Source organism: Lithobates pipiens, unplaced genomic scaffold (assembly GCF_037356315.1).
Source record: "Lithobates pipiens isolate NorthernLeopardFrog02 unplaced genomic scaffold, aLitPip1_a1.2 Scaffold_23, whole genome shotgun sequence".
NCBI classification, from domain to species: Eukaryota; Metazoa; Chordata; class Amphibia; order Anura; family Ranidae; genus Lithobates; species Lithobates pipiens.
Window position 1 is genome coordinate 213,054,886 of NW_027507785.1, and position 24,452 is coordinate 213,079,337.

Genomic DNA, 24,452 nt, shown 5'->3' on the forward strand with positions numbered 1-24,452 from the left:
CAGCATCACACCGATTTGAACAGTGCAACTGCCCACAATAGGGTGCAACATGTCATGCGATTTAACCTGTCAAATCGTTCCAGTGCGAACGAGGGCTCAGATCTACCCTCTAGTATACACAGCTCACTCCCCAGTATCTATAAACTCAAGATCTACAGTCTAATACACAGGTGTTACTCTCTGGTAACCAGTGCTGGACCTGGGTCCCTTAATTACCTAATCGGATCCCTGTACTTCCCATACTACTTTAATTTATGTTTTTCTGGAGGATGTTTCTGTCTCACTTATCCAACTCCCCAATTACCTGAGATCTCATATTTTGCATGTAACTACTTTACTATACTGTATATCTATCTACAGCAATCTCTCCCACTCAATATACACTATATTACCATGCCTGCCTTTACACGCACATAAACTTTAATGACATCCCAGTCTTAAGCTTGATACACACTATACAACTTTTGTTATTTAATTTCCTTTATATTTACCTTAAACTATGTAGTGCAAGGGCCTGTCTCATTGTATACAAATTGAAAGTGTTTAAGTTTAACCTCATATTATATCGTTTTGGTAAATCTAAAGGAAAAAATCTAAAGAAAATTGCATAATGTGTATCCAGCTTTAGTCCATAGGGTTTAATATTGAGTTGGCACACCCTTTTGCACCAATGACAGCTTCAACTCCTCTGGGAAGGCTGTCCACAAGGTTTGGGAGTGTGCCATTGGGAATGTTTGACCATTCTACCAGAAGCGCATTTGTAAGGTCAGGCACTGAAACCAGTCAAGTTCCTCCACCCCAAACTCGCTCATCCATGTCTTTATGGACCTTGCTTTGTGCTCTAGTATGCAGTCATGTTGGAACAGGAAGGGGCCATCCCCAAAGCCAGGCCTTCTCATCCAACATCAGTGCCAGACCTCACAAATGCACTTCTAGAAGAATGGTCAAACATTCCTATTGCCATTAAAGTTCATGTGCGTGTAAAGGCAGGTGCCCCAATACTTTTGGTAATATAGTGTAGCTACCTCCTGTCCCTTCACCCTCCAATAGGGTTTTTTTTTTACTCCCCTTCTCGGTCAGATTACTGTTACTATTTTAATATTTGTGACTTATTTGTATATATTGCTAATCTGTTCATTTCTATTTTGTACATCCTTTTGAACAGATGATAGCTCATCCTTATTCGGAATACTCTTTGATATACATTGTGCATTTACGCTTTGTTTTAAATACTGTACCACCTTCTCTATTTTCTCTGTTTATCTAAACTCCAGTATATGTAGCTCAGTCTCCAGTATACGTGCAATCAATAAGATCTACACCCTAATCAGGGCCGTCTTTAGCGCAGGGCAAACGGGGCACCTGCCCTGGGCCCAATGTTTGTAGGGGGGCCCGCACTGCTACCCGCGAATTGGGGCCCCAATGAAGGTTTTGCAGAGTGCACAGTGGACACGGGAGGCTGTATTCCCGTGCTAGCCAGCTGAGAGGGGGCAGGGCCGGGAGCTGGCTAGCGTGGGAATACAGCCTCCCGTGTCCTCTGTGCACTCTGCAAAACCTTCATCGGGGGCCCCAATTCACGGGTAACGGGGCCCCCCTACAAAGCATCAGTGGAGCTCCCGGCTGTTGTAGTGAGATCAGGGAATGGAAGCCCCGCCCACATACCTCTAAATGTTTGTAGTAAGTTTGGCTGCCCAGGTATGTCCTTGCACCCATAAAATGCCTGACTGCTTAAACCCTGAGCTGTGTTATTCAACTGTCAAGCTGTGTGTTGCTGAAAGTTCTCTGACCATCACCTGTAGCATGTCCGCAGTCTCTGATTGTCTCCTGCAGTATGTCCGCAGTCTTTGATTGTCTCCTGTAGTATGTCCGCAGGCTCTGATTGTCTCCTGCAGTATGTCCGCAGTCTCTGATTGCCTCCTGCAGTATGTCCGGAGTCTTTGATTGTCTCCTGTAGTATGTCCGCAGTCTTTGATTGTCTCCTACAGTATGTCTGCAGTCTCTGATTGCCTCCTGCAGTATGTCCGCAGTCTCTGATTGTCTCCTGCAGTATGTCCGCAGTCTCTGATTGCCTCCTGCAGTATGTCCGGAGTCTTTGATTGTCTCCTGTAGTATGTCCGCAGTCTTTGATTGTCTCCTGCAGTATGTCTGCAGTCTCTGATTGCCTCCTGCAGTATGTCCGCAGTCTCTGATTGTCTCCTGCAGTATGTCCACAGTCTCTGATTGTCTCCTGCAGTATGTCCGCAGTCTCTGATTGTCTCCTGCAGTATGTCCGCAGTCTCTTATTGTCTCCTGCAGTATATCTGCAATCTCTTATTGTCTCCTGCAGTATGTCTAGAGTCTCTGATTGTCTCCTGCAGTATGTCTAGAGTCTCTGATTGTCTCCTGCAGTATGTCCGCAGTCTCTGATTGTCTCCTGCAGTATGTCGCCAGTCTCTGATTGTCTCCTGCAGTATGTCCCCAGTCTTTGGTAATCTCCTGCAGTATGTCCGCAGTCTCTGATTGTCTCCTGCAGTATGTCCCCAGTCTCTGATTGTCTCTTGCAGTATGTCCCCAGTCTCTGATTGTCTCCTGTAGTATGTCTGCAGTCTCTGAACCTCTCCTGTAGTATGTGTATTAATGTGCCCCTTTACTTGCTCAATTATTTAGGATTGCTCCACTGCTCAGTGAGAGGTAATGATGTGCATTAACCTGTAGCAACCAATCAGCGAACAGTAGTGATCTGCTTTAATCTCTAGTAGCCAATCAGTAAGTGGTAATGATGTGCATTAACCTCTAGCAACCAATCGGCAAGCAAAAATTATGTGTTGTAACCTCTAGCAACCAACCAGTGAGCAGTAAGGATAGGCTGTAACCTCTGGCAAACAATTGCAATCACTGCGTGATCTGCTGCAGTAAACAGATTTTGAGTCTACCTGCTATTTTTTGTATGTCTCAGAATGGAGGGGGGGGCCCCAAGAAAATGTTTGCCCAGGGCCCAATCAAAATTAAAGACGGCTCTGACCCTAATACACAGGTGCCACTCTCTAGTATCTGTGCAACCAGTAAGGCTTGATTCACACCTATGCATTTTTAGTGCTTTTTGCATTTTGCAGATTTGCACTACAGCCCATTTCACACGGTTTCCTATGGAACACGTTCTGTAGAGCAAAACTGGAAAATGCAAAAAGCACTAAAAACGCATAGGTGTGAATCAAGCCTAAGATCTACACTCTAGTATACACAGCTCACTCCCCAGTATCCATGCATCCAATGAGATTCACACTAATACAAAAGATCTCACTCTCTAGTATCTCTGCAACCAATAGGATCTACACGCCAGTATACACAGCTCACCCCCATTATCCATGCAATAAATTTAATCCACATTCTAATAAACAGGTGTCAATCTTAGGGGTTGATTTACTAAGGGTAAAAGTAGCTGCAGTTACTCCAGATCTTGGTAAATGAGGTAAAGCTTCAATTTGCAATGACATGCAAGAAAAAAAAGGAATTTTTTGCTTTCACACGATTGGATGATGGAAGTCAGCAGGGCTTCTTCTCATTTACTAAGCTCTGGAGCAACTGCGCCTACAAAGGGCAAAGTCTATTTTCCTTGAGAAAATCAACCCCTTAGTATCTGTGCAACCAGCGAGACCTACACCCTAGTATGCACAACTCACTCCCCAGTATCTGTGCAACTAGTTAGACCTACCTTTCTAGTATACTCAGCTTACTACCAGGTATCCATGGAATTAGTGAGGTCTACACTCTAACACATACAACTTACTCGCCTGTATTTTTCTATTAATAATATACTGGATGTATATAGAGCCTAATTCTGTAAACCCCATATACACTATTTGATTTTCTGCAGATTTGTGTCTTCAGATTTACCAAAACCATATAATATGAGGTAAAGCCTTAAGAGTTTCAATTTGTATGCAGACAGGCCCTTGCACTACATGGTTTTGGTAAATTTTAATCTGAAAAATCTGCAGAAAATCTAATAGTGTGTATGGGGCCTAAGAAGCTGCACACCCACCCTGAAACCCTGTGAGAAGCCTTAAGCCTTATACACACGGTCAGATTATTGGATGAATTCTCATCAGTTTTTTGTTGGATGCTAGTCTCAAATCGAAAGTGAAGAGTGTACTCGCCATCAGAACATTTTCTTACAACAGAATTCAATGTCAGAAGTGACGTAATATGTTGAATTGTTTTGTATATATTCTTTCATTTCTGAGCATGCCTAGTCTTACTCTTTTTTTTGTCAGAAAACCGTACTAATGAAAAGAAAATCGGACACTGTGGTCACATCAGATAAAAACTTTCAAGCCTGCGCATCCAGTTTTTGTCTGCCGAAAATTCATAATCGGTTGTCAAAAGCAGCATACTAACAATCAGAAAATCGCCAGCTTGTTCATCGGACAAAATTTATCTTCAGATTTTCTAACTGGGCCTTAAATATTTAAATTGCATTGACTTAGCTTTAGTACAATTTCAGTGTCTTCTGGAGTTCATACTTGGAGTAAAAAAGATATCATAGTGACAATAGAATTGATTTGCCCTATGATCAGCTGTGGTAAAATATTTTTCCATTTAAAGTCAATGTGTTTTGAGGGTTAAATAAATTCCCCTTGTTCGAGGCTATCATATAACGAAAACAAAGAAGGGGAATATACGTAACCTTCGAAATTTTGTTTCCTATTGACTCTTAATTAAAGAGAAACTATTTTACCACACAATTGTTCAACTGAACCACTCTTTTGACCCTTGAAAAAGGTTTTATGTGCCAGGTGTTTACCCAAAATCTCTCATTAATTAGGAATATATGGCCTACAAGAGCAGCCAGTTGACTACACTGACATCCCAAGACTGGCATTCTATCTGGAGCAAAAGCCACAGCTTCTTTAGATCCTACACCACTCTTAACCCTATTTTCAGATCCTAATAATTGTAATTGTATTTTTTTTATAGAATTTCTGGAGAAACATTGAACATCTAGGCCCAATTCAGGTATATGTGTTAAAAATAAAAGAGTATAAATTGTGTAGACGATGTGCAAAAGATATATATACCTTACCTTACCAAAGGTATACCTCTATATATGTATACCTTTGTGTAACATGCCAAAATGTAAGAACAATGTAAAGACATTTTGAATGTAAATTTAACAAAACGTACAGAAACCTTGTAAAGAGCCCTAAAAGAATCCTCGGCAAACTCTACAATTTACAGTTTTGTTTTCAGGGAATTAGTATACACAAAGTTTGATTGAAAAGACGACCACTGTTGAGTGCTTTCCACATTTAACTCTTTTGGGCAGCAAGTTTATAGTTGGGACTTCCTCCCAAGAGAGTAAAGATGAAAGGTCCTCACATAATTACATAATGCCATGACTATTTTAGGACATACAGGCATACAATGTAATTATCCAAGCTGCTTTGTAGAATTCCTGTTTAGAAGTAGAATTTTATTGGCTAGTAGTTTGTTTTGTTTTCTTTGTGGGTAATCCTAGAAGAGTTTAGGATGTTCCATTCAGGGGCCAGGTGCACAGCAATTACCGGTATGTAAAAATAATATTAATCTACCTCTATTGAATATGAATTGAATATGAATAACCTCAATTTTGTGCATTAAGCCCTGTCCTTTGTGTGCCTTTAACTTGAGGAAATATACTCACAGAAGAAATTCATCAACTGCAATGATTTCAGTCATTTACCTGCTAGTTGTACTAAGAGTATAAAGAGATATTTAAATAAATATCTATCTATCTATATACATACAGGATATCTATAGGACATCTATAACCAAAATATAAGCTGGTTGGTTTGTGTCCTCTGAATATACATGTTGGCACCCCAGAGTTAGGCCAGAAGATATATAGGTCCATTGGTGATGCAAAACCAGCTTTAAGCATATCAGAAGCACCTCTAGAAGAACTCAGAAGGCTAAAGCTCCAACTGAATGTGTCTGAAAGCGTACTGCATCTGCCTATCCAAACAAATGCTATTGCTGGTCCAGTCTTATTAGGCCCCGTGCACACTGCAGCTTGAAAAAGCTCAGTGCAGACTTTTTTTAATGAGATAAAATATTACTATTTTATTAATTGTAATGTGCCTATGCACACAGGCATATAAACAAGTGCCGTGCATTCTTCAGTAATAAAAAAAATAGAAAAATCTGCTTTTTTGGTCAGTAATTTACACCTCATGCGTGCAAATGCTCATTTACATATTGTACAGTAAGATATATAAGGATAAGGATACACGCACATACGTGAAAATGCACGTAAATAGATACAAAAAAAAAGTCTGAAAAAGTATATGCTCAAACAGGAATATCATGAGCAAGAGGCCTTATCCTTCTACTATTCTTTTTCTTAGTCCATATTCCAAAGACAGAAAACATATTTAAAATGCAGCTTAACAGATGTTATCCTAGAACCTGAATCATAAATGTTAAGCAGCTTGCTTATCTCTGAGACTGCTCGGGGTTTTGAATTAATATACCACCAAGGACATTAGCTGAATGGACTTTCAACCTCTAACCTAGCAGCACAATGGCAGGTTAAAGCAGACCTTGTATTGTAAATGTTGCCCCAATCTACTCTCTCCTCCCCCCACTTTTAAAAAATAACTGACCTTTTTTTAATTTTTTTATTTCACTTTTTTGGTTGCCACCTGCCTCCATTCTCACCTTTCCCTTTCTCAATTTATTGTTCCCCCGCTGCTTCCCGGGAGACCTATGTCACATATCCCAGGAGACATTCATTTATAGAATGGGGAAGTAAACAGAGATGGTGCCATATCTCTCATAAGCATGGGCAGGGATGCAAATAGACACAGCTCTATTTCGCTGCCTGCTCTTATGAGAGATATGGTGCCATCTATGTTTTTCATCCCCATTCTATAAAGTAATGTCTCCTGGAATATGCAACGTTGGTATCCCAGGAGGCATTAGTATCCTCCATTCATAGAGGAATATGTAAACCGACACAGCTCTAGATAATGTTCCATAAATAGGGGAAAGTAATGCTTTCTCGGATATGCGACATCTGTATCACAAGAGGCATTGCTTTTCTTCCTTCATATAGCAAGTAGCATGTCCTTCATGTAGCAATACGTAAACAGACACAGTGCCAGATCCCTGGGTCTTTGAGAAAGCAGGAAAAGGCAGCCGTCTCCATGTGACGTAAAAAGAAAAATGGTAGTGTGGGACAGGACCTGGAGTAGGAGAGTGATGCCAGAAAAGAGAACAATGCTGGATCCACTGGGCTTGTAAGTATTTTAATCCAACATAACAAATCACCAATGGTAAGGAGTGAAAAAGGCAGAAATGTGTCAAGTTCCTCCTGAAGTCATATCTTATATATGTGTGTGCTGGTATAGTATATAATAATATTAAATTACTAGCTACCCCTCGGGGGTGGGAACTGGTGAAGAATATCAGCATTCTTTAAACATAGAAAATAACTCTCTTTCTCTGTTGACATGAATGTTTTGTTAACTTGTTTAATGAATGTCATCATTTAGCCGACTCAAGTGGCTTACACATGTACACATTCAATGCCTGATGCATGTCTTCTATTTTGTTTAATACTAAGCTTTCATGCTCCATGATGACTTATATTCTATAGATTGTACTTACCTAATGAACAATGTGTCTAATAAAATGTTTAATGTGAAACCAAAAAAACAAGAAAAAAAAATCTCTGCCAGTTACTCTTGGATTAACAGACTAGGCAAAAATATCTACTGCTATATAACACAAAGTAGTCTGTTAATTGAACCCTACAATGCCCATTTTTTTCTGATGAGATCTTAAAATAATTGTAGTCACATAAAAAGAGATTATTTTGGACTGAAACAAAATGGTTCCACTGGAAAGAATGTAAGAACTGCTTAATGAGATCTACTCATGTGAACATAAATTGAAAATTAATGCAAAAGTAGACTGATTGTTTGACTGATTGATTGTACATATTACACATTTTCATGTGTGTCCTGATCTCTAGATATACAAAACATATGTGCTTCATCATTCCCCCTTTATTACTGGTATATATTTCTATAAAAATATATATATATATATATATATATAAATACATATTATTACGTACTAGCCTATCCCTAATCTTTTATTACCAACCTACCAGTTTTGAATAAGGTGCTCTGTGATTAATTTCACTTCTATTGACTAGGAACACGAACATCATTCAGAGGTATTGTGCATCGGTTGGGTAACAGAACCTGACAGACTCACACACATCTCTGGTCTTTCCGTTATATTTCAATACATAAAGCCAATGTTTTCCATCAGACTAAGTTTTGATCTCAGGGTTATAGTCATGGTTTCAATAAATATCTTCAGTTTAACTTGCTGATATCACTGCCATTTCAATCTGGAATTTCAGAAACCAGCACAATCTATGGATTATTACGGACACCTGACAATTTTTAAATGCGTGCGAACCACATGTGTACACAATTGTAAACAGACATGGCTGAGACAGAGAAAAGAAGTATTACACTACTGCGAGAATTATTAGCAGATATAGTACAAAAAGGAGACCCAGTTTTCTAGAAGAATGAAGCAAATATGCAAACACGTTGATATACCACACAATTTAGAGATGTAGGCTAATGTGGTAGAGCACAAAACAAAACTCTGAACTGTCCTATAGAAGAAGAAAGCAAGAATTTGCATATAATTATAAGACACCCAGGGGCGGACTGACCATTTGGCCACTCGGGCACTGCCGAGGGCCCCCTGCCACTAGAGGGCCCCATCAAGGTTGCCAGTCTCAGTAAAACCAGGGACAGTATGTAAAAATCCATGTTTTTGTACATCTGAAATGTCTCTTACCGACATCCTTTTGGTCTAAAAATCCCAAGATTATAGCTGCCCCACCTCTCCAGTACCTTCTCAGCCAATAGAAACATGTCTGTGTATACTGTGTGATTGTACACTGTGTATGTGTTTGTGTATACTGTGTGGCCCCATAATGTCTGATTGCCTGGGGGCCCCATAATCTCCTATTGCCCGGGGGCCCCATGAGTTGTCAGTCTGCCCCTGAAGACACCCATCTGTCATTTCAGACATTTGTTAACAAATCATTTTTTGTTAATCAGTAGATAACTATAGGCAGATTATGTCCAAAACACTTCTATCTGCTAAGACAATTAGCCAGTATGTGTGTACTCTTATAGCAGAGTGTACACAAGTTGCAGCCAGGCTTCAGCAGGCTTTCAACCAGCTTCAAGACGTTCTGAAGCCTGCTAGCAGCTTGTTTAAAGTGGCAACCAACACTCCCATTAGGATCTGTGTTCAACATTTATAAATTTTGAGCTGAATGGTACTTTAACCTCTTCACGCTGGCACCTCCATGCCCTTTAACCTCCCTGGCAGTATGATTATGTCAGATTTTTGATGCTCAAAGCGGTACAATGTTTTGCATGGAAATCTGGCGTTTTATATTGTAGGCCTGTAATTCTGATTAATAACACACTTAAATCTGTCCAAACAAGAGTCTAGTAAACTTTCCGGGTATGATAAAGTTTGAAACACGAAAACATAAATTATAATATAATAACTATAAATAATTCTAACAAATTCTAACTAATTTGCTCAGTTGCAGAATTGTCGCTGTCATTACTTCCAGTGTTTGATGACGGATATCCCCACTAATCACTATCGCTCAATTCTGTGATTCTAATTTATTATCACTGTTTTCTAACTGGTCTAAAATCACTTTTGATGTAAAGGGACGCTTTTTGGTTGCTATGGACAATCTCCAGTTTCCAGGCAGAAAGAACAGTATATATAATATAAAATATAATATAAAACTGCATACAGGGCACTGGACAAAGCACTAGGGACAAAAAGGATGCAAAGTATGTATATCCCGAGTGTGGCTCGCGGTTACCGCTTTTCACCCCACACTCGGGATCGCTACGGAGGTTAAGAGGTTTATGACACCGAGAAGTGAGGTGGGGCTTAAGAGCACATGACCACTGTAATTGGCTGTCACAATGATCACGTGATCTGAAATCTTTCGGTTAGGGGTGTTTTGGTTAGGCGCTGTTAACTGTGTCGGGAGCATGCACCGCATGCGCTCTTGGCTCAGCTGTATGGACAGCAATTTACACAAATATGCGGCCCCTCTGTGCCAAGGACCAGAGGTTAACAGCTTCAACAAAGCTTATCAAAGGCTCTGCAAATGCTTTGTCAAAGCTTGATGTTCACATTGCTCTTATAAAAGCTAAAGCCTGTGTGAAACAGGCCTTATGCCCCGTACACACGATACGAAAATCGTACGGAAAATACCGCTTTCGATGCGATCGTACGATAATCGGATCGTTAGTACAGAGCTTTCGAGAGCCGATTCGAACAGTACATCCGATATTATTCTATCGGACGTGCACGGAAATTTTTTTCGTACGATGCTAGATCGTACGATTTTCGTGTAATCAGTACAGCTATCGTTCGAAAATGCAATACAAATGCATTACAACACATGACATCACGTACGAATTTTTTTTATGTCGTGCGGGAATTTTCGTGACTTTAGTAAACTCATCAGATTCGATCTGAGATTAGCATGCAATAAAAAACGGACGTTCATTCGTCCGATAATCTCATCGTGTGTATGGGGCATTAGTTTGTGAAAGAGGTGAAAATCAATTTTGCTAAAAAATCATGCAAGGTATATAAAAAATGATGGATGGAAGTCAGCAGAGCTTCACCTCATTCACTGAACTTAAAGTGTAAGTTCACCTTTACAGAAAATCTGTAAGGTGAACTTACACTAGACCCCCTCCCCATCGCAGTCCCACAGTACCTTAGGTCGAAAATCTCCCGCACTGACACATCAGGTCGCCGATTTACCAGTCTGGGGATTTGAAATCCCTGCGGCTTTCTCTCCTCTTCTCCAGCGCTGACAGGACGGGCTACGCGGGTTCTGATTGGTTGGCGCCCATGTGACGGCACCGACCAATCAGAATGCCTCCTCTCCGTACCTTTACGATGTACGTTTAGGAGATTAAGCCCTAGGGGATTTCTGATCCACGTACCGGTAAAGCGGCTTTACGATGTGTCAGTGTGGGAGATCGCCAGCTTCAGGTATTTTCCTTGCATGTGATTGCATATTCTTTGCAAACTGAAACTTTACCCTATTTAGGCCTCATGTACACTGCTGATGCTAAACGGAACGTTTAGGAGCAGTTGGGTGTTTTTTTCCAGCAGCCCCTCAACTCTCCTCCATGTTATTTTATCAGTACTTGTACACAGGGTCATTTATAGTCATTTCTAGGCAGTTGAGGAAAGCAAAAAAAATACATTCAGGATGGATGTTCAGAGAAATTTGAAACGCCAAATGCCTGTAACAGCTTGTAAACGTAAACTTTTCGTTTATAGACGTTATAATGGAGATACAGGCATACCCCACTTTAAGTACACAATGGGGTCTATTTACTAAAGCTGAAAAATGCAAAATCAGGCTCACTTCTGCATAGAAACCAATGAGCTTCTATCCCCAGCTTGTTCAATTAAGCTTTTGTAATAAAACATGGAAGCTCCTTGGTTTCTATGCAGAAGTGAGCCTGATTTTGCACTTTTCAGCTTTAGTAAATAAACCCCATTGTGTACTTAAAGTGGGGTGCCCCTAAAAAAAAAAAAAAAAAATTTAAGTCAGCAGCTACAAATACTGCAGCTGCTGACTTTTAATAATCGGACACTTACCTGTCCCAGGGTGCAGCGATGCGGGGGAACGAAGCCCCCCCTCGTTCCCCACTCCGCTCGCGGCGCCTTCATTCGTACTGTGGGCAACCGGCTGTGGCTTCACAGCCGGGCACCCTCTGCGCATGCGTGAGCGGCGCAGGGCGCAGTGATACGCCGCACAGTCATCTGGGACACAGGTCCCAGATGACTTCCCCTCGTGTGCCACCAGCGCGGGCAAGGAAGAAGGCAGACTACGAGGGACCCCCTAGCAACAGGTATTTAGAGGTGAGTAAAAAATATATATATATTTTTTTTTTTTTTTTTAAGAATTTTAAGCACTTTTTTATTTTTTGGTGGCAACACCACTTTAAAAGTGGGGTATGCCTGTACATTTCTGATAATTTGCAATGCAAAAAATGCTTCTAAACGCAAACACGGCTAAACACGGCACAACAGACATTTTTGACCGTCGGTTACTAGTTGTCAAGTTCCATCGTTCAGGAGAGGTTTTAAGACGTCCCGTGTACATGAAGCCTTACTAAGCTCTGGAGAAAGTGCACTTGCAGTACGCAGTATATTTTCCTTTAGTAAATCAACCCCATTGTATTTTTCTCTCTCCTTGCAGAGAGAAAAAAAAAGTGTGTAAATAAATAAATAAAAAGAATAATAAAAAAGAATAAAATAAAAAAATACCTAGATCAAGGTTTGATCTAGGCCAGTGCCAGTGTTATTGTTTGGGTCAAGCAAAGGTCAAAGTTTGGTGTCAGGGTCAGTATATTTTGGGCAGGATTTAATTTTTTTTTTATTAGTGTCAGTGTGTTTTAGGTAGGACAAAAAAAAAGCAAAATTGTGCGCATACAACACATAACATACAAATATGTGATATCACTATGATTGCCAGGAGCAAGAGAATTTATTTTAGTTTGTTCTTGTTTGGTAGTAACAAGAAATATACAGCTCAATTTAAAAAAATAGTAAAAAAAACTATTTCAATCAGTTTCCCTTTGATAATAGAAAAAAAAATAAAAAAAAAATAAAACAGGAGATATCCATTACCATTTACCACCAAATGAAAGCCCAATCTGTTCTGAAAAAAAACAAGGTATAATCCACCTGGATGTACAAAGTAGTTGTGATGATCTGTACGGTTTTACATGTCAAAGTTGCAAAATTGTGCTTAGACATTAACCACTTAACAACCGCCCATTGCCGATTAACGGCTTCAGGGCGGTTGTTTAACTCTGAGAGGCCGTTAATTAACGGCCTCCCAGAATTCTTCTCTCGCCTGGGGCGCGCACACGAGAGCATCCGTGACCGCTGGGTCCAGTGGACCCGGCGCATCACGAATCACGGTAAACGGCCGCTCATCGCGGCCGTTTACCACGTGATCGCTCCGTCAAATGACGGAGTGATCACTTGTAAACAAGCCGGCGTCATGTTATGACGCCGGTTCCTCCCTCCCCCTCTCTGTACCGATCGGTACAGCGGAGGGGGAAGAGATCGGTGTCAGCAGCGATGTGGGCTGCATCTGCAGTGCCCACATCGCTGCTCACCGAAAATTAACCCCTCGATTCCCTGCATTACTCTGCAATACCCTGCCATTACTCTGCATTACTCTGCAATGCCCTGCAACACTCTGCAATGCCCTGCAACACTCTGCAATGCCCTGCAACACTCCGCAATGCCCTGCAACACTCCGCAATGCCCTGCAACACTCCACAATGCCCTGCAACACTCCGAAACGCCCTGCAACACCCTGCAACGCTCTGCAACACCCTGCAACACTCTGCAACACCCTGCAACACTCTGCAACACTCTGCAACACTGCAACACTCCGCAATACCCTGCAATACTCTGCAACACTCTGCAATACTCTGCAATACTCTGCAACACTCTGCAACACTCTGCAACACCCTGCAACACTCTGCAACACCTTGCAACACTCTGCAACACTCTGCAACACTGCAACACTCCGCAATACCCTGCAATACTCTGCAACACTCTGCAATACTCTGCAACACCCTGCAACACCCTGCAACACGCCGCAACACTTCGCAACACTCTGCAACACCCGCCAATACCCTGCAACACTCTGCAATGCTCTGCAACACCCGCCAATACCCTGCAACACTCTGCAATGCTCTGCAACACCCGCCAATACCCTGCAATGCTCTGCAACGCAGTACTCTGCAACGCCATACTCTGAGATACCCAGCCATACTCTGAGATACCCAGCCATAGTCGGTGATACCCTGCAATACCCAGCCATAGACATCCCCCCCCCTCCCGCCGCCCTCCGGTGCTTCTACCGAATCGCTAATACGATCAAAGCCAGAATCTTTTTTTTTTTTTCAGGCTTCCCAGCTTAGAGGTGAGATGCGGGGTCTTATTGACCCCACATCTCACTGTAAAGAGGACCTGTCATGCCATATTCCTATTACAAGGGATGTTTACATTCCTTGTAATAGGAATAAAAGTGATCAAAAAAATTATTTTTGGGGAAAAAAATGTCAAACTAAAATAAATAAAGTAAAATGAACAATAAAAAAAAATGTTTTTTTTTTAAAGCGCCCCTGTCCCCATGTGCTCGCATGCAGAAGCGAACGCATACGTAAGTCCCGCCCACATATGAAAACGGTGTTCAAACCACACATGTGAGGTATCGCTGCGAACGTTAGAGCGAGAGCAATAATTCTAGCCCTAGACCTCCTCTGTAACTCAAAACATATAACCAGTAAAAAAAAATTAAATCGTCGCCTATGGGGATTTTTAAGTAGCGACGTTTGGCGCCATTCCGGGAGCGTGTGCAATTTTGAAGAGTGACATATTAGGTATCTATTTACTCAGCGTAACTTCATCTTTCACATTATGCAAAAATTGGGCTAACTTTACTATGTTTTTTTTTTTTTTTTAAGCACAAAACTGTTTTTTTTCCAAAAAAAAGCATTCGAAAAATTACTGCGCAAATACCGTGCGAGATAAAAAGTTGCAAAGACCACCATTGTATTCTCCAGGGTGTTTGCTAAAAAAACATATATAATGTTTTGGGATTCTATGTAATTTTCTAGCAAATAAATGATGATTTTTACATGTAGGAGAGAAATGTCAGAATTGTCCTGGGTGCTCCAGAACGCCTGATGGCGCTCCATGCATGTTGGGCCTCTGTATGTGGCCACACTGTGTAAAAGTCTCACACATGTGGTATCGCCGTACTCGGGAGTAATAGCAGAATGTGTTTTGGGGTGTAATTTGTGGTATGCATATGCTGTGTGTGAGAAATAACCTGATAATATGACAATTTTGTGAAAAAAAAAAAAAAAGTAAAAAGAATCTTGATTTTGCAAAGAATTGTGGGAAAAAATGACAACTTCAAAAAACTCATCATGCCTCTTACTAAATACCTTGGAATGTCTTCTTTCCAAAAAGGGGTCATTTGGGGGGTATTTGTACTTTTCTGGCATGTTAGGGTCTCAAGAATTGAAATAGGCCGTCAGTACTTCAGGTGTGATCAATTTTCAGATATTGGCACCATAGCTTGTGGACTCTCTAACTTTCACAAAGACCAAATAATATCCACCAATTTGTACTTATTTTTACCAAAGATATGTAGTGGTATAAATTTTGGCCAAAATTTATGAAGAAAAAATTACTAATCTGCAAAATTTTCTAACAGAAACAAAGAAAAATTCATTTTTTTACAGAATTTTCGGTATTTTTTCTTTTATAGCACAAAAAATAAAAAACCCAGCGGTGATTAAATACCACCAAAAGAAAGCTCTATTTGTGTGAAAAAAAGGACAAAAATTTCATATAGGTCCAGTGTTGCATGACTGAGTAATTGTCATTCAAAATGCGAGAGCACCGAAAGCTGAAAATTGGTCTGGTTATTAAGGGTGTTTAAGTGCCCAGTGGTCAAGTGGTTAATATTTGTTTTTCCCCTAGGCGTGAAGGGGTTAACATCATTGTAGGTAGATTAACCAGAATTTGAACAGACAACAAGGATGTTTTCATGCTTACCAAGGTAATCCAATCCAAGCCTTTTACACGAATCCATGCATGCTTGTATGGCATTGTCATACCCATAATCTCCTGGCCATAACTTTGTGGTGACCCACAAGTCTTCTCTCTTCACACCACTTTCAGTTATTGCTTTGCCAACTTGTTCTTCATTGCCGTATCTCTTAGCGGTGTCGATGTGTCGGATGCCACAATTTTTCAGCGCATAGAGCAGTGCACTGTGGGAATATCCTCCTTGGTGTGACAGTCCTATGGAAGAGAAGCATGTTTAAAGTAATAGTTAATAAATGTATAAATTCAGCCCCCACTGTTTAGAATTATCTGCACTAAATACATACAAGTTAAACTATGATAGAGAAAGGTGAACAAGATCACAACTGAATAGGGGCCACTTGTTACTCAAAACAAAATATGATGATTTGTCTCTGTATAGTAGTAGGATTATTCAATGTAAGATAATTGGGGATAATCTTCATATTCTTCCTGAATTTGAATGAAATACTCCCCTCTCTCCAGGAGCGATCAGCATGCGGCGTAGACATCGGGCGTGGGCGCACTGAGCATGCCGTTTATAACGGCGATCATGCCGTGGCAGCACCAGCACACATGCACGGGAATGACGTTATTGCGGCTCCGGCCAGTCACAGCACTAGAGCCGCGATACCTGGAAGTCACTCCGGGTAGCATGGCGGCGATGGAGGTGGTGACCAAAGACTGCTGTGGGAGCTTCGATCTAAGGTAAGTAATTCACAATGAGCTAGTATGCTATGCATACTAGCTCATTACGAGTTTGCCTTGCAGGGTGTCTTTTTTTTTTCTTAAGAGGCTTTACTTCCTCTTTAATGAAGATCTACGGTCACAGCATAAACATTCATTTTTTAACATCAGCATTGTCATACCAATACAAACAATTGTTATATTTGACAATCCAATATAAGCTTTTTTGAAAAATCTCCTTTCATGTTGTGAGTGTTGACTGTCTGCTGGTCATCTATTGCCACAACTCTCTGGATTCCCTGCATGCTTTGCAGCTTCCCCCCTGCTGTTTAATTTCAATTTCCAAGGACTACATATCTCATGGTACCTTGCTGCCTGCAAGCAGTGATTTCTGTACTGACTCCGCCTCCTGAAACTCCTCCTCTCAGCCTCTCTGTATTTCAGAAGGCCGGCTCTGTGAAATGTGTGACACAGCACAGTGCTTACTTGTCACAGAATTCAAGAAAGAAAATGTGTAAGGATCTTCATAAATTAGGTTTACAAACGTCAAGATCTTTCAGATAATTAGGAATAGGCTAAAAATAACTGAAATACAATGTGGACATAATTAAATGATTTTAGATTTTCACCATATAGGCTTTCAAGGAAATTTTCGGGGTACCGTATTTATCGGCGTATAACGCGCACCGATGTATAACACACACCCCAAGTTTAGGAGGGAATTTAATGAAAATAACTTTTAGGAGGGAAGTTTAAGGAAAAAAACTTACATTTAAATGCCCATCAATGCAGCCTTATCAGTGTCCATCTGCAGCCTTGTCCATCATTGCAGAATGACCAGTGCCATTTGCAGCCTTGGCCAGTGCCGTTTGCAGCCTTGCCCAGTGTCCTTTGCAGCATGTAACCGTTTAAATTTGCCGCCGCCGAGATAGACAGAGCCTGTGTACTCGTATGTACTCGGCTCCTCTCAGCTTGTCTCGCAGTCCTGCCCCTTGGCCTGGCTCCTATGATGGACATAACACAGGTCCAATGGTGGGACTGGGCGGGACTGTGAGAGGAGCCGAGCTGAGCACACAGTACACTCGGTTCGGTCTTTTTTCATCAGCGCTTGCTCCTCATCCCCTCAGAGACAACAAGGAGGAGAGACGGCGTGACTGCGAGGTGAGCTGAGCACTCGGCTTGGTCTTTTTCTGCAGCGCTTGGTCTTTTTCCCCACAGACAGTGGGGATCGGCGTATAACACGCACCCACGATTTCCCCCTGATTTTAAGGGAAAAAAAAGTACATGTTATACGCCGATAAATACGGTATATAAAAAAAATATACACATACATACTCTCCTCCATTCTGCAGCATCAGTCTGAGGCTACAGCTGTTTCTGACCAGCTCTAAGCCTGAGAACTGAGCAATCACATGACAGCTGATCGCTCAGTTCTCTGTTTTCTCTGTCAGTCAATATGGTCAAGGCCCTTACAGAGCCTGGAGCAGCTCTGTGACATCAGCTGACAGCAGGCTTTAGCCCACTGTCGGCGGATTCTGAATGACAGGAGAAGAAAAGTAAGTGCGTCTCCGTGACCCAGAACACAAGTATGGCCAAAAAAGCTTTGACCATACTTCTCTTCTAAAGTGGAATTTCAGTTAAATTCCAACTAAGCCTAAACTTACTCCCATCCCCATTCTAATACTATTCTATCCACCCTGTAAAAGATAACATGGCTATACTTGCCTATTCTGAAGCTTCTCTGGTCCGGTCACATGATTGGGTCCCAGCGCCTGCTTAACCACTTGCTTACTGGGCACTTAAACCACACTTTGAATGACAATTGAATGACGATAGGTGGCACTGATGGGTGGCACTGATGAGCGTCACCGATGGGTGGCACTGATAGATGTCACTGATGGGCACTGGTAGGTAGCATTGATAGGCAGCACTGGTGATGAGGCACTGATTAGTGACATTCATAGGTGGCACTGTGGGCACTGATAGGTGACACTGTGGGCACTGGAAGGTGGCACTGGTGGGCACTGGTAGGCAGAACAGCTGTGCATGGTACTACTGTATCATGCAATCCAGTCCCGGCAAATGCACTAGATTTGTGACCTGCATTTAGGGTGTCATTAAGTTGACAGAAACTGCAGGTCACAAGGGCAGTACGTTTTGAATGCGGTGGTCAGTTTCCCACACCGTGTTCTACTGTTAACTGTCACTTAGAGAGATGTCCTCTCATTTCCTTTTGTGTCTAAATGACAGAAAGTAAAGTCAAGTCCCCCAATGGGACAGAGTCAAGGAGAAAATGACACTTTTAGTTGGGGTTAATCTGTAGGTTTGGTATTATCTGTTGTATATGGAAAATGTAGGTGAAATTCATGTAAAGAACACCAGCAAATCAAATAATAATAGTAGGTAAAGTTACTGGTTGATGTGAGTTGCTGAACACTAATGCCACTCTTCCAGCCTGGTACACAACACAAAGAATACCAGGATGGGTCTCCCAACCATTACCATATCAAACACACTAAATAACCGTGCCTGTGTTTTTGTTCTGAGAAGAAAAGATTTCAGTCGTTCAAATGGGAATTATGTAACTCTCCAACTTAGATTCTCAGAGACAGGTTCTCAGTATGAAGACCGGGACTCGGCTTCATAGGACAGAAGAGCCGCTGCTTCTCAGAAACCAAACATATAATACCCGGAGCTGGATGAATGAACAGCATTCAACGGCTCTGCCAATGGGCACAGACCCTTCTTGTTTGCTAATGATTCTGGCAGAACAATCAGGGCAGAAAACCCTCTCAATGCTAAGTTGTCAGAATATAGGAGTGAGGGATAGTGCCAAGATTCTACCCCCTGAGATAACAGCAACCTGCTTCTAATACACCACACCAAAACATTAAAGATGTCTGGAGGTTCCAAAAATAATTCAAATTCTAAAAAAATAGAAGAAATTTTAACTCTGAAAACAATCTTTTCTGGCCAGATGATTCCTTTATTTACTTTGCGCCACTCCATCAAACACCACTTTTAAGATCGTATTGACCCCAGCTGCTGCATTCCAACACAGAGGCTGGTGTGTGGTGCGACTGAGTGAGATCATCGCAGTGTAGATGCGTCCATCTCAGGCCATCGCACTGTTCACTTTTCTTTATAAAACTGCCTCACACTGCGCTGCCCTGGAAAAAAATTCTGAATGCAATGCTTTTTTTTCAGCGCACACTACCCACATATTTCCACTAGGGATGAGCCGAACACCCCCCGGTTCGGTTCACACCAGAACCTTGGAACGGACCAAAAATTTGTACGAACTTTAGAACCCTATTAAAGTCTATGGGACTCGAACGTTCGAAATCAAAAGTGCTAATTTTAAAGGCTAATATGCAAATATGCAACAGACAACACCAGCAATAAGGGGTATCTTCAGGTGTATACTGTGCTGGAGGCACACAACACCCACTTTAACTCCTGCAGATGCTTGTATTAGAGAACACCAGCAATAAAGGGTAGATACAGGTGTAGAATCTGCTGTGCTGGAGGCACACAACACCCACTAACTCCTGCAGATGCCTGTATTAGAGAACACCAGCATAAAAGGGGAGATACAGGTGTATACTGTGCTGGAGGCACACAACATCCACTTTAACTCCTGCAGATGCCTGTATTGGAGAACACCAGCAAAAAAGGGTAGATACAGGTGTATACTGTGCTGGAGGCACACAACACCCACTTTAACTCCTGCAGATGCCTGAGAAAAGAACACTGTCCCTGCCTATCTTGCTCTTTCCCTGCACGCCGGAACACACTACACAAGGCCGCTGCGCTGGCGGCCTTATATAGTGTGGGGCGTGTACTAAACCCCCTGAGCTATAAGTGGCCAATTATGGCTCTCCTCCTTGCCGGCGCTGTGATTGGCCAAGCATGTGGAGTCACAGTGCATGCTTGGCCAATCATGAGCCAGCAATGCACTGTGATGGCGTAGTGCATTGTGGGCACACCAGAGATAAGGCATTCTGCATTGCCATGAGCCGGGACTGCTCTGAAATAGCCACCTAATGCAGCCCCACCACATCTGGTGTGAATATACCCCAAGACAAAATCATATACTCAATCATTTTACAAAGAAAACCACCATTGTACCATATAGTCACATATACATTAAAGTGATTGTAAAGTTAACTTTTTTTTTTTTGTTTTAAAACAAACATGTTTTACTTATCTGCTCTGTGCAATAGAATTGCACAGAGCGGCCCGATCCTTCTCTTCTGGGGTCCCCTGCCAGAGCTCCTGGCTACTCCTCCTTATGGTGTGGCACCAAGCAACTTCCTATTGTGGCACATCTGTGGACTTGATCCCAAGCAAAGCTAAGTATAAGGGGGGTTAACGGGGGCAAAATAACTACCTAAACTTTATTTACCTTAATACAGGGAATGCATTAATGTAAAAAAAATGTTTACCCTGTAGAACCACTATAAATTATCAAGCAGAATTAAATGTTTCGCAAATAGTGTCTATTCTGGGGATGTATTCTGAACCCTGTGTTAAAAAAAAAGATTAAAAAGGAGAAGAGGTATTATATGAATGAGCAGGATGTTATTATTGCTTGTAACAGAAAGAAACTATAGACTACCAGACCTATTCAATGCAAAGGTGTTGAGCAGTGATTAAAGGTGTAAAAAAATACTGCGCTGTGAAAAGATGTGCTCTACCCAGCTGCCAACACTACTGAAGACTACACAGTAACATGCAAAAATTAAAACAAAAACCACACCCCAGAGGATGACCGTTTCGTTGAAATGCGTCGGGTGTACCCCCTTACAGACATCGCTACTTTCTGACTATGTTATTACGATTGAACCAAAGGTCCATATGGCTCAAGATGCGTAAGCCTTCCTCTGAGTCCACCTCATTTGGATGTTAAAACGGTATCGCGCTATGCTAGTTTTCTACTTCCATGGTCTTTGATACCTGAGCCCCCTATTTTCGTGGGATGAGCACTATAGGAGGATCGCTACGGATGATTTCATGACCTGAAGACTTGCAGGAGATTGCACACTAGATGTATGATTATCTGGTTTGCTAACCTACAGGCCCATATGACTCGAGAGGCATAAGCCTTCCTCTGAGTCCACGTCATTTGGTAAGCCTCCTCTCCCCTTCTTTATCACGGTGGTGGTATTATTCTACACATCAGAAGTTGAATTTCACCTTTTTTACGTCACCTCAAGTTTGGAATTGTGATTGATATTACACATTTCAAGGACTGTTAAGCCCCATACACACTATCAGTTTTTCTGCTGAGTTTTTCCTTCAGATTTACCAAAACCATATAATATGAGGTCAAACCTTAGGAGTTTCAATGTGTATGCATGAGTAAGATCTGATCCTGAGTAAGATCTCTTGATATATAACAGAATTTACACATATTTTCTTTTTTTTGAAGTGTATGTAATTTTCTTTGCTTGAATTAGTGCCTTACTGGTTCATGTGGTTTGTTGCCACTTAAGCGCCACACTTTTTTGTTTTAAGTTGAGCAGTGATTAGACTGCATCCTTAATTTTCATTCTCTTTTAATATGAAGTAACAGTTCTGAAGAAGGGGGTGCGCCCCCGAAACTTGTCAGCGCACTCCATGCGAGCTTTTAGAAAGCACTTGCACGTTCTACTTCATGTTATCCTTCCAGCTGCATGCTGTACACATTGGTACTTTTGTGAGTATGCAATTTATTTTTAATTTATTTTTATTTTCACCACTTTCTTTGGAGCTGTAAGTACTCCAAAGATTGGAGTACTTGCGCCTTCCCTTTTTTGTTTTTGTAGTTTCACACTGGATATCCCTGTTTGTTTTTAAATGCTCTGCTTTTTTTTTTAATTCAGCGAGGCTGCAGATCGCATCTTCAGGCTTCCTTTTCTTAGGTTTCTCCAGGGGCTGGCAACTTTTGGCCCAGGGGGCACATACAATTCCGAGGCCCATGGTGCAGCAACTCAGCCCCTATCCTGCTCTCCCTCTTCCCTGCCTCCTCCCAACCCCATACCAGGCTAAAGCTCCCCTCCAGGTACTCTCTGCTCACTGGACGGGTTGGGCACGACTCTGGATTACAGAACTGGCCGTCAGGGAGCGGCCAAGAGCTGCAATGGGGATCTGGGATGGTTTGGATGGGGCTGGTAGTGGGAGGAGAGCCTCTGGTGAGGGATGGAGCTGGCCTTTGCTTGGAGACAGTGTACACACCATCCATGCCAGGGGGGAGGGGGCAATCTTCACTCTGTCCTCGTCCTCATCCTGCATTCGGTACCACACCATAGGGGACTTTACTTCTCTTCACCAGGAAGCTTTTAGGCATGCCTGCAAAGGAAGCCGTGTGGCATATTTACGGGCAGCAGAGCAGCCTGGGCGGCACCTGCCCCCCGGCCCAGTCTGCCCCCGGGTGTCTCCCTTCTCTTGTGGGTTCCTATGGAGTCATGCTTGTGTGAATGCATGCGTACTCCCAGGAGAGAGTCGACTCCTACCTTAGCATGCTGCCTGCACCAACCTGAACAGGGAGCCAAAGAGGACTAGATGTGGCATTTTTGGACATGTAGTTCCAAGGAGGGAGGTCAGTGAGCCAGGCGCATTTGGGGTTGCCAGTTTTGCAGTGATTTCCGTGCGTTTTGTCGCACAACGACTTTGGCAAATTCGCACCGCGTTTGGGGTGCTAGTAAGAAATAACAGCACCGCAAGCACGTCGCCGTTTTGTTGCGATTCTGGAATCACAGTCAAAATCACAGGACTCTGCCCATGAATTTAATACGCTCAAGTGTGAACAGGGAATTAGGGGTCGGTTTACTAAAAGCAAATGCACTTTGCAAGTACAGTTGCGCCAGGGTTTAGTAAATGAGCTCTGACGACATCCATCATCCAATCATGTGCAATCAAAAATGCATTTTTTTTTCCTTTCTCTTGCATGTGATTGGGTGTTCTTTGCAAAATGAAGCTTACCCTCATTTACTAACCTCTGAAGCAACAGCACTTCCATAGTGCACAGTCTATTTGCCTTTAGGAAATCAACTTATTGTCCTCTTCTAAGCTGGTGTAGTCATATTTCATTATTATTTCAACTGTACATTTTGGTTTAAAACAACCTACAGAAGAATTTGGCAATCAATATAGAGCATACAAAAATAAGAATTTCAAAGGCTGCTATAGGTAACAAGAATTGTGCACCTACACTCCTCTTTATTTATAGCCTTCTATAACTATAGCCCTTTAATAGTATCCTTTGCCAAGATTGATGTATATAGCAATAAACGTACAAGAGAGCAGCATGCGGCTTTCGTGTTATGAGATCACATTACTTGGACTGACAAAGTATATGGTCGCATTTCGCGCATCACTGATTGTAATTGCCTTGCTGTCTGCTGTAAATTGGCATTCATCAGCATCTAAACCCCATTCCATCATTTATCTTCACATTGGAAGAGTAACAGAAAATATTCAGCATTCAGGCATGCTCCATCGTACTACAAATCTGTTTGCATCCTCTATAGCCGGTCATAGACAGATCGAAAATCCTTCTGAATCTGCCAGATTTCGATCCATTTATGGGCAGGCTGATTGAACGGAAGTTGATCTATCGAGCTTGTCCGTTTTTTTTGTAAAAATATTGCCAGCTGTTATATCACCAGCAGCGATCACAGAAAGGCTGGATTCACATCTATGCAGTTTTAGTGCTTTTTGCATTTTGCAGATTTGCACTACAGTCTATTTACCATGGTTTCCTATGGAACACGATCTGTAGTGCAAACCTGCAAAATGAAAAAAGCACTAGAAATGCATAGGTGTGAATCCAGCCTAATAGCGAGTGAAAGAGATTCACCAAATGTGTATGGGAGAATGAAGCAAAGAAAAATGCAAAATTTATGGCCAGCCTATGGGCTCCTTCACACGGACATATTGGAACATATAATGTAAAATATGGGCGAATATCAGCGCCGGGGAGCCACAGGTGTTGTGTACAGCAACCTGTACAGATGAATTACAGGATGCAGCTG

At 41.9% G+C, this 24,452-nt stretch overlaps 1 protein-coding gene across 2 annotated transcripts in view; it reads right to left on the reverse strand.

Annotated features, from left to right (window-relative positions):
- Window positions 1-24,452, reverse strand: part of LOC143928135 (putative oxidoreductase ZK1290.5) — a 248,620-nt gene that overhangs the window by 179,068 nt on the left and 45,100 nt on the right. For both annotated transcript variants that reach the window (XM_077452806.1, XM_077452807.1), the window contains exon 3: window positions 15,718-15,966. In XM_077452806.1, coding sequence (XP_077308932.1) covers window positions 15,718-15,966 — 249 coding nt within the window. The remainder of the gene's footprint in view (window positions 1-15,717; window positions 15,967-24,452) is intronic.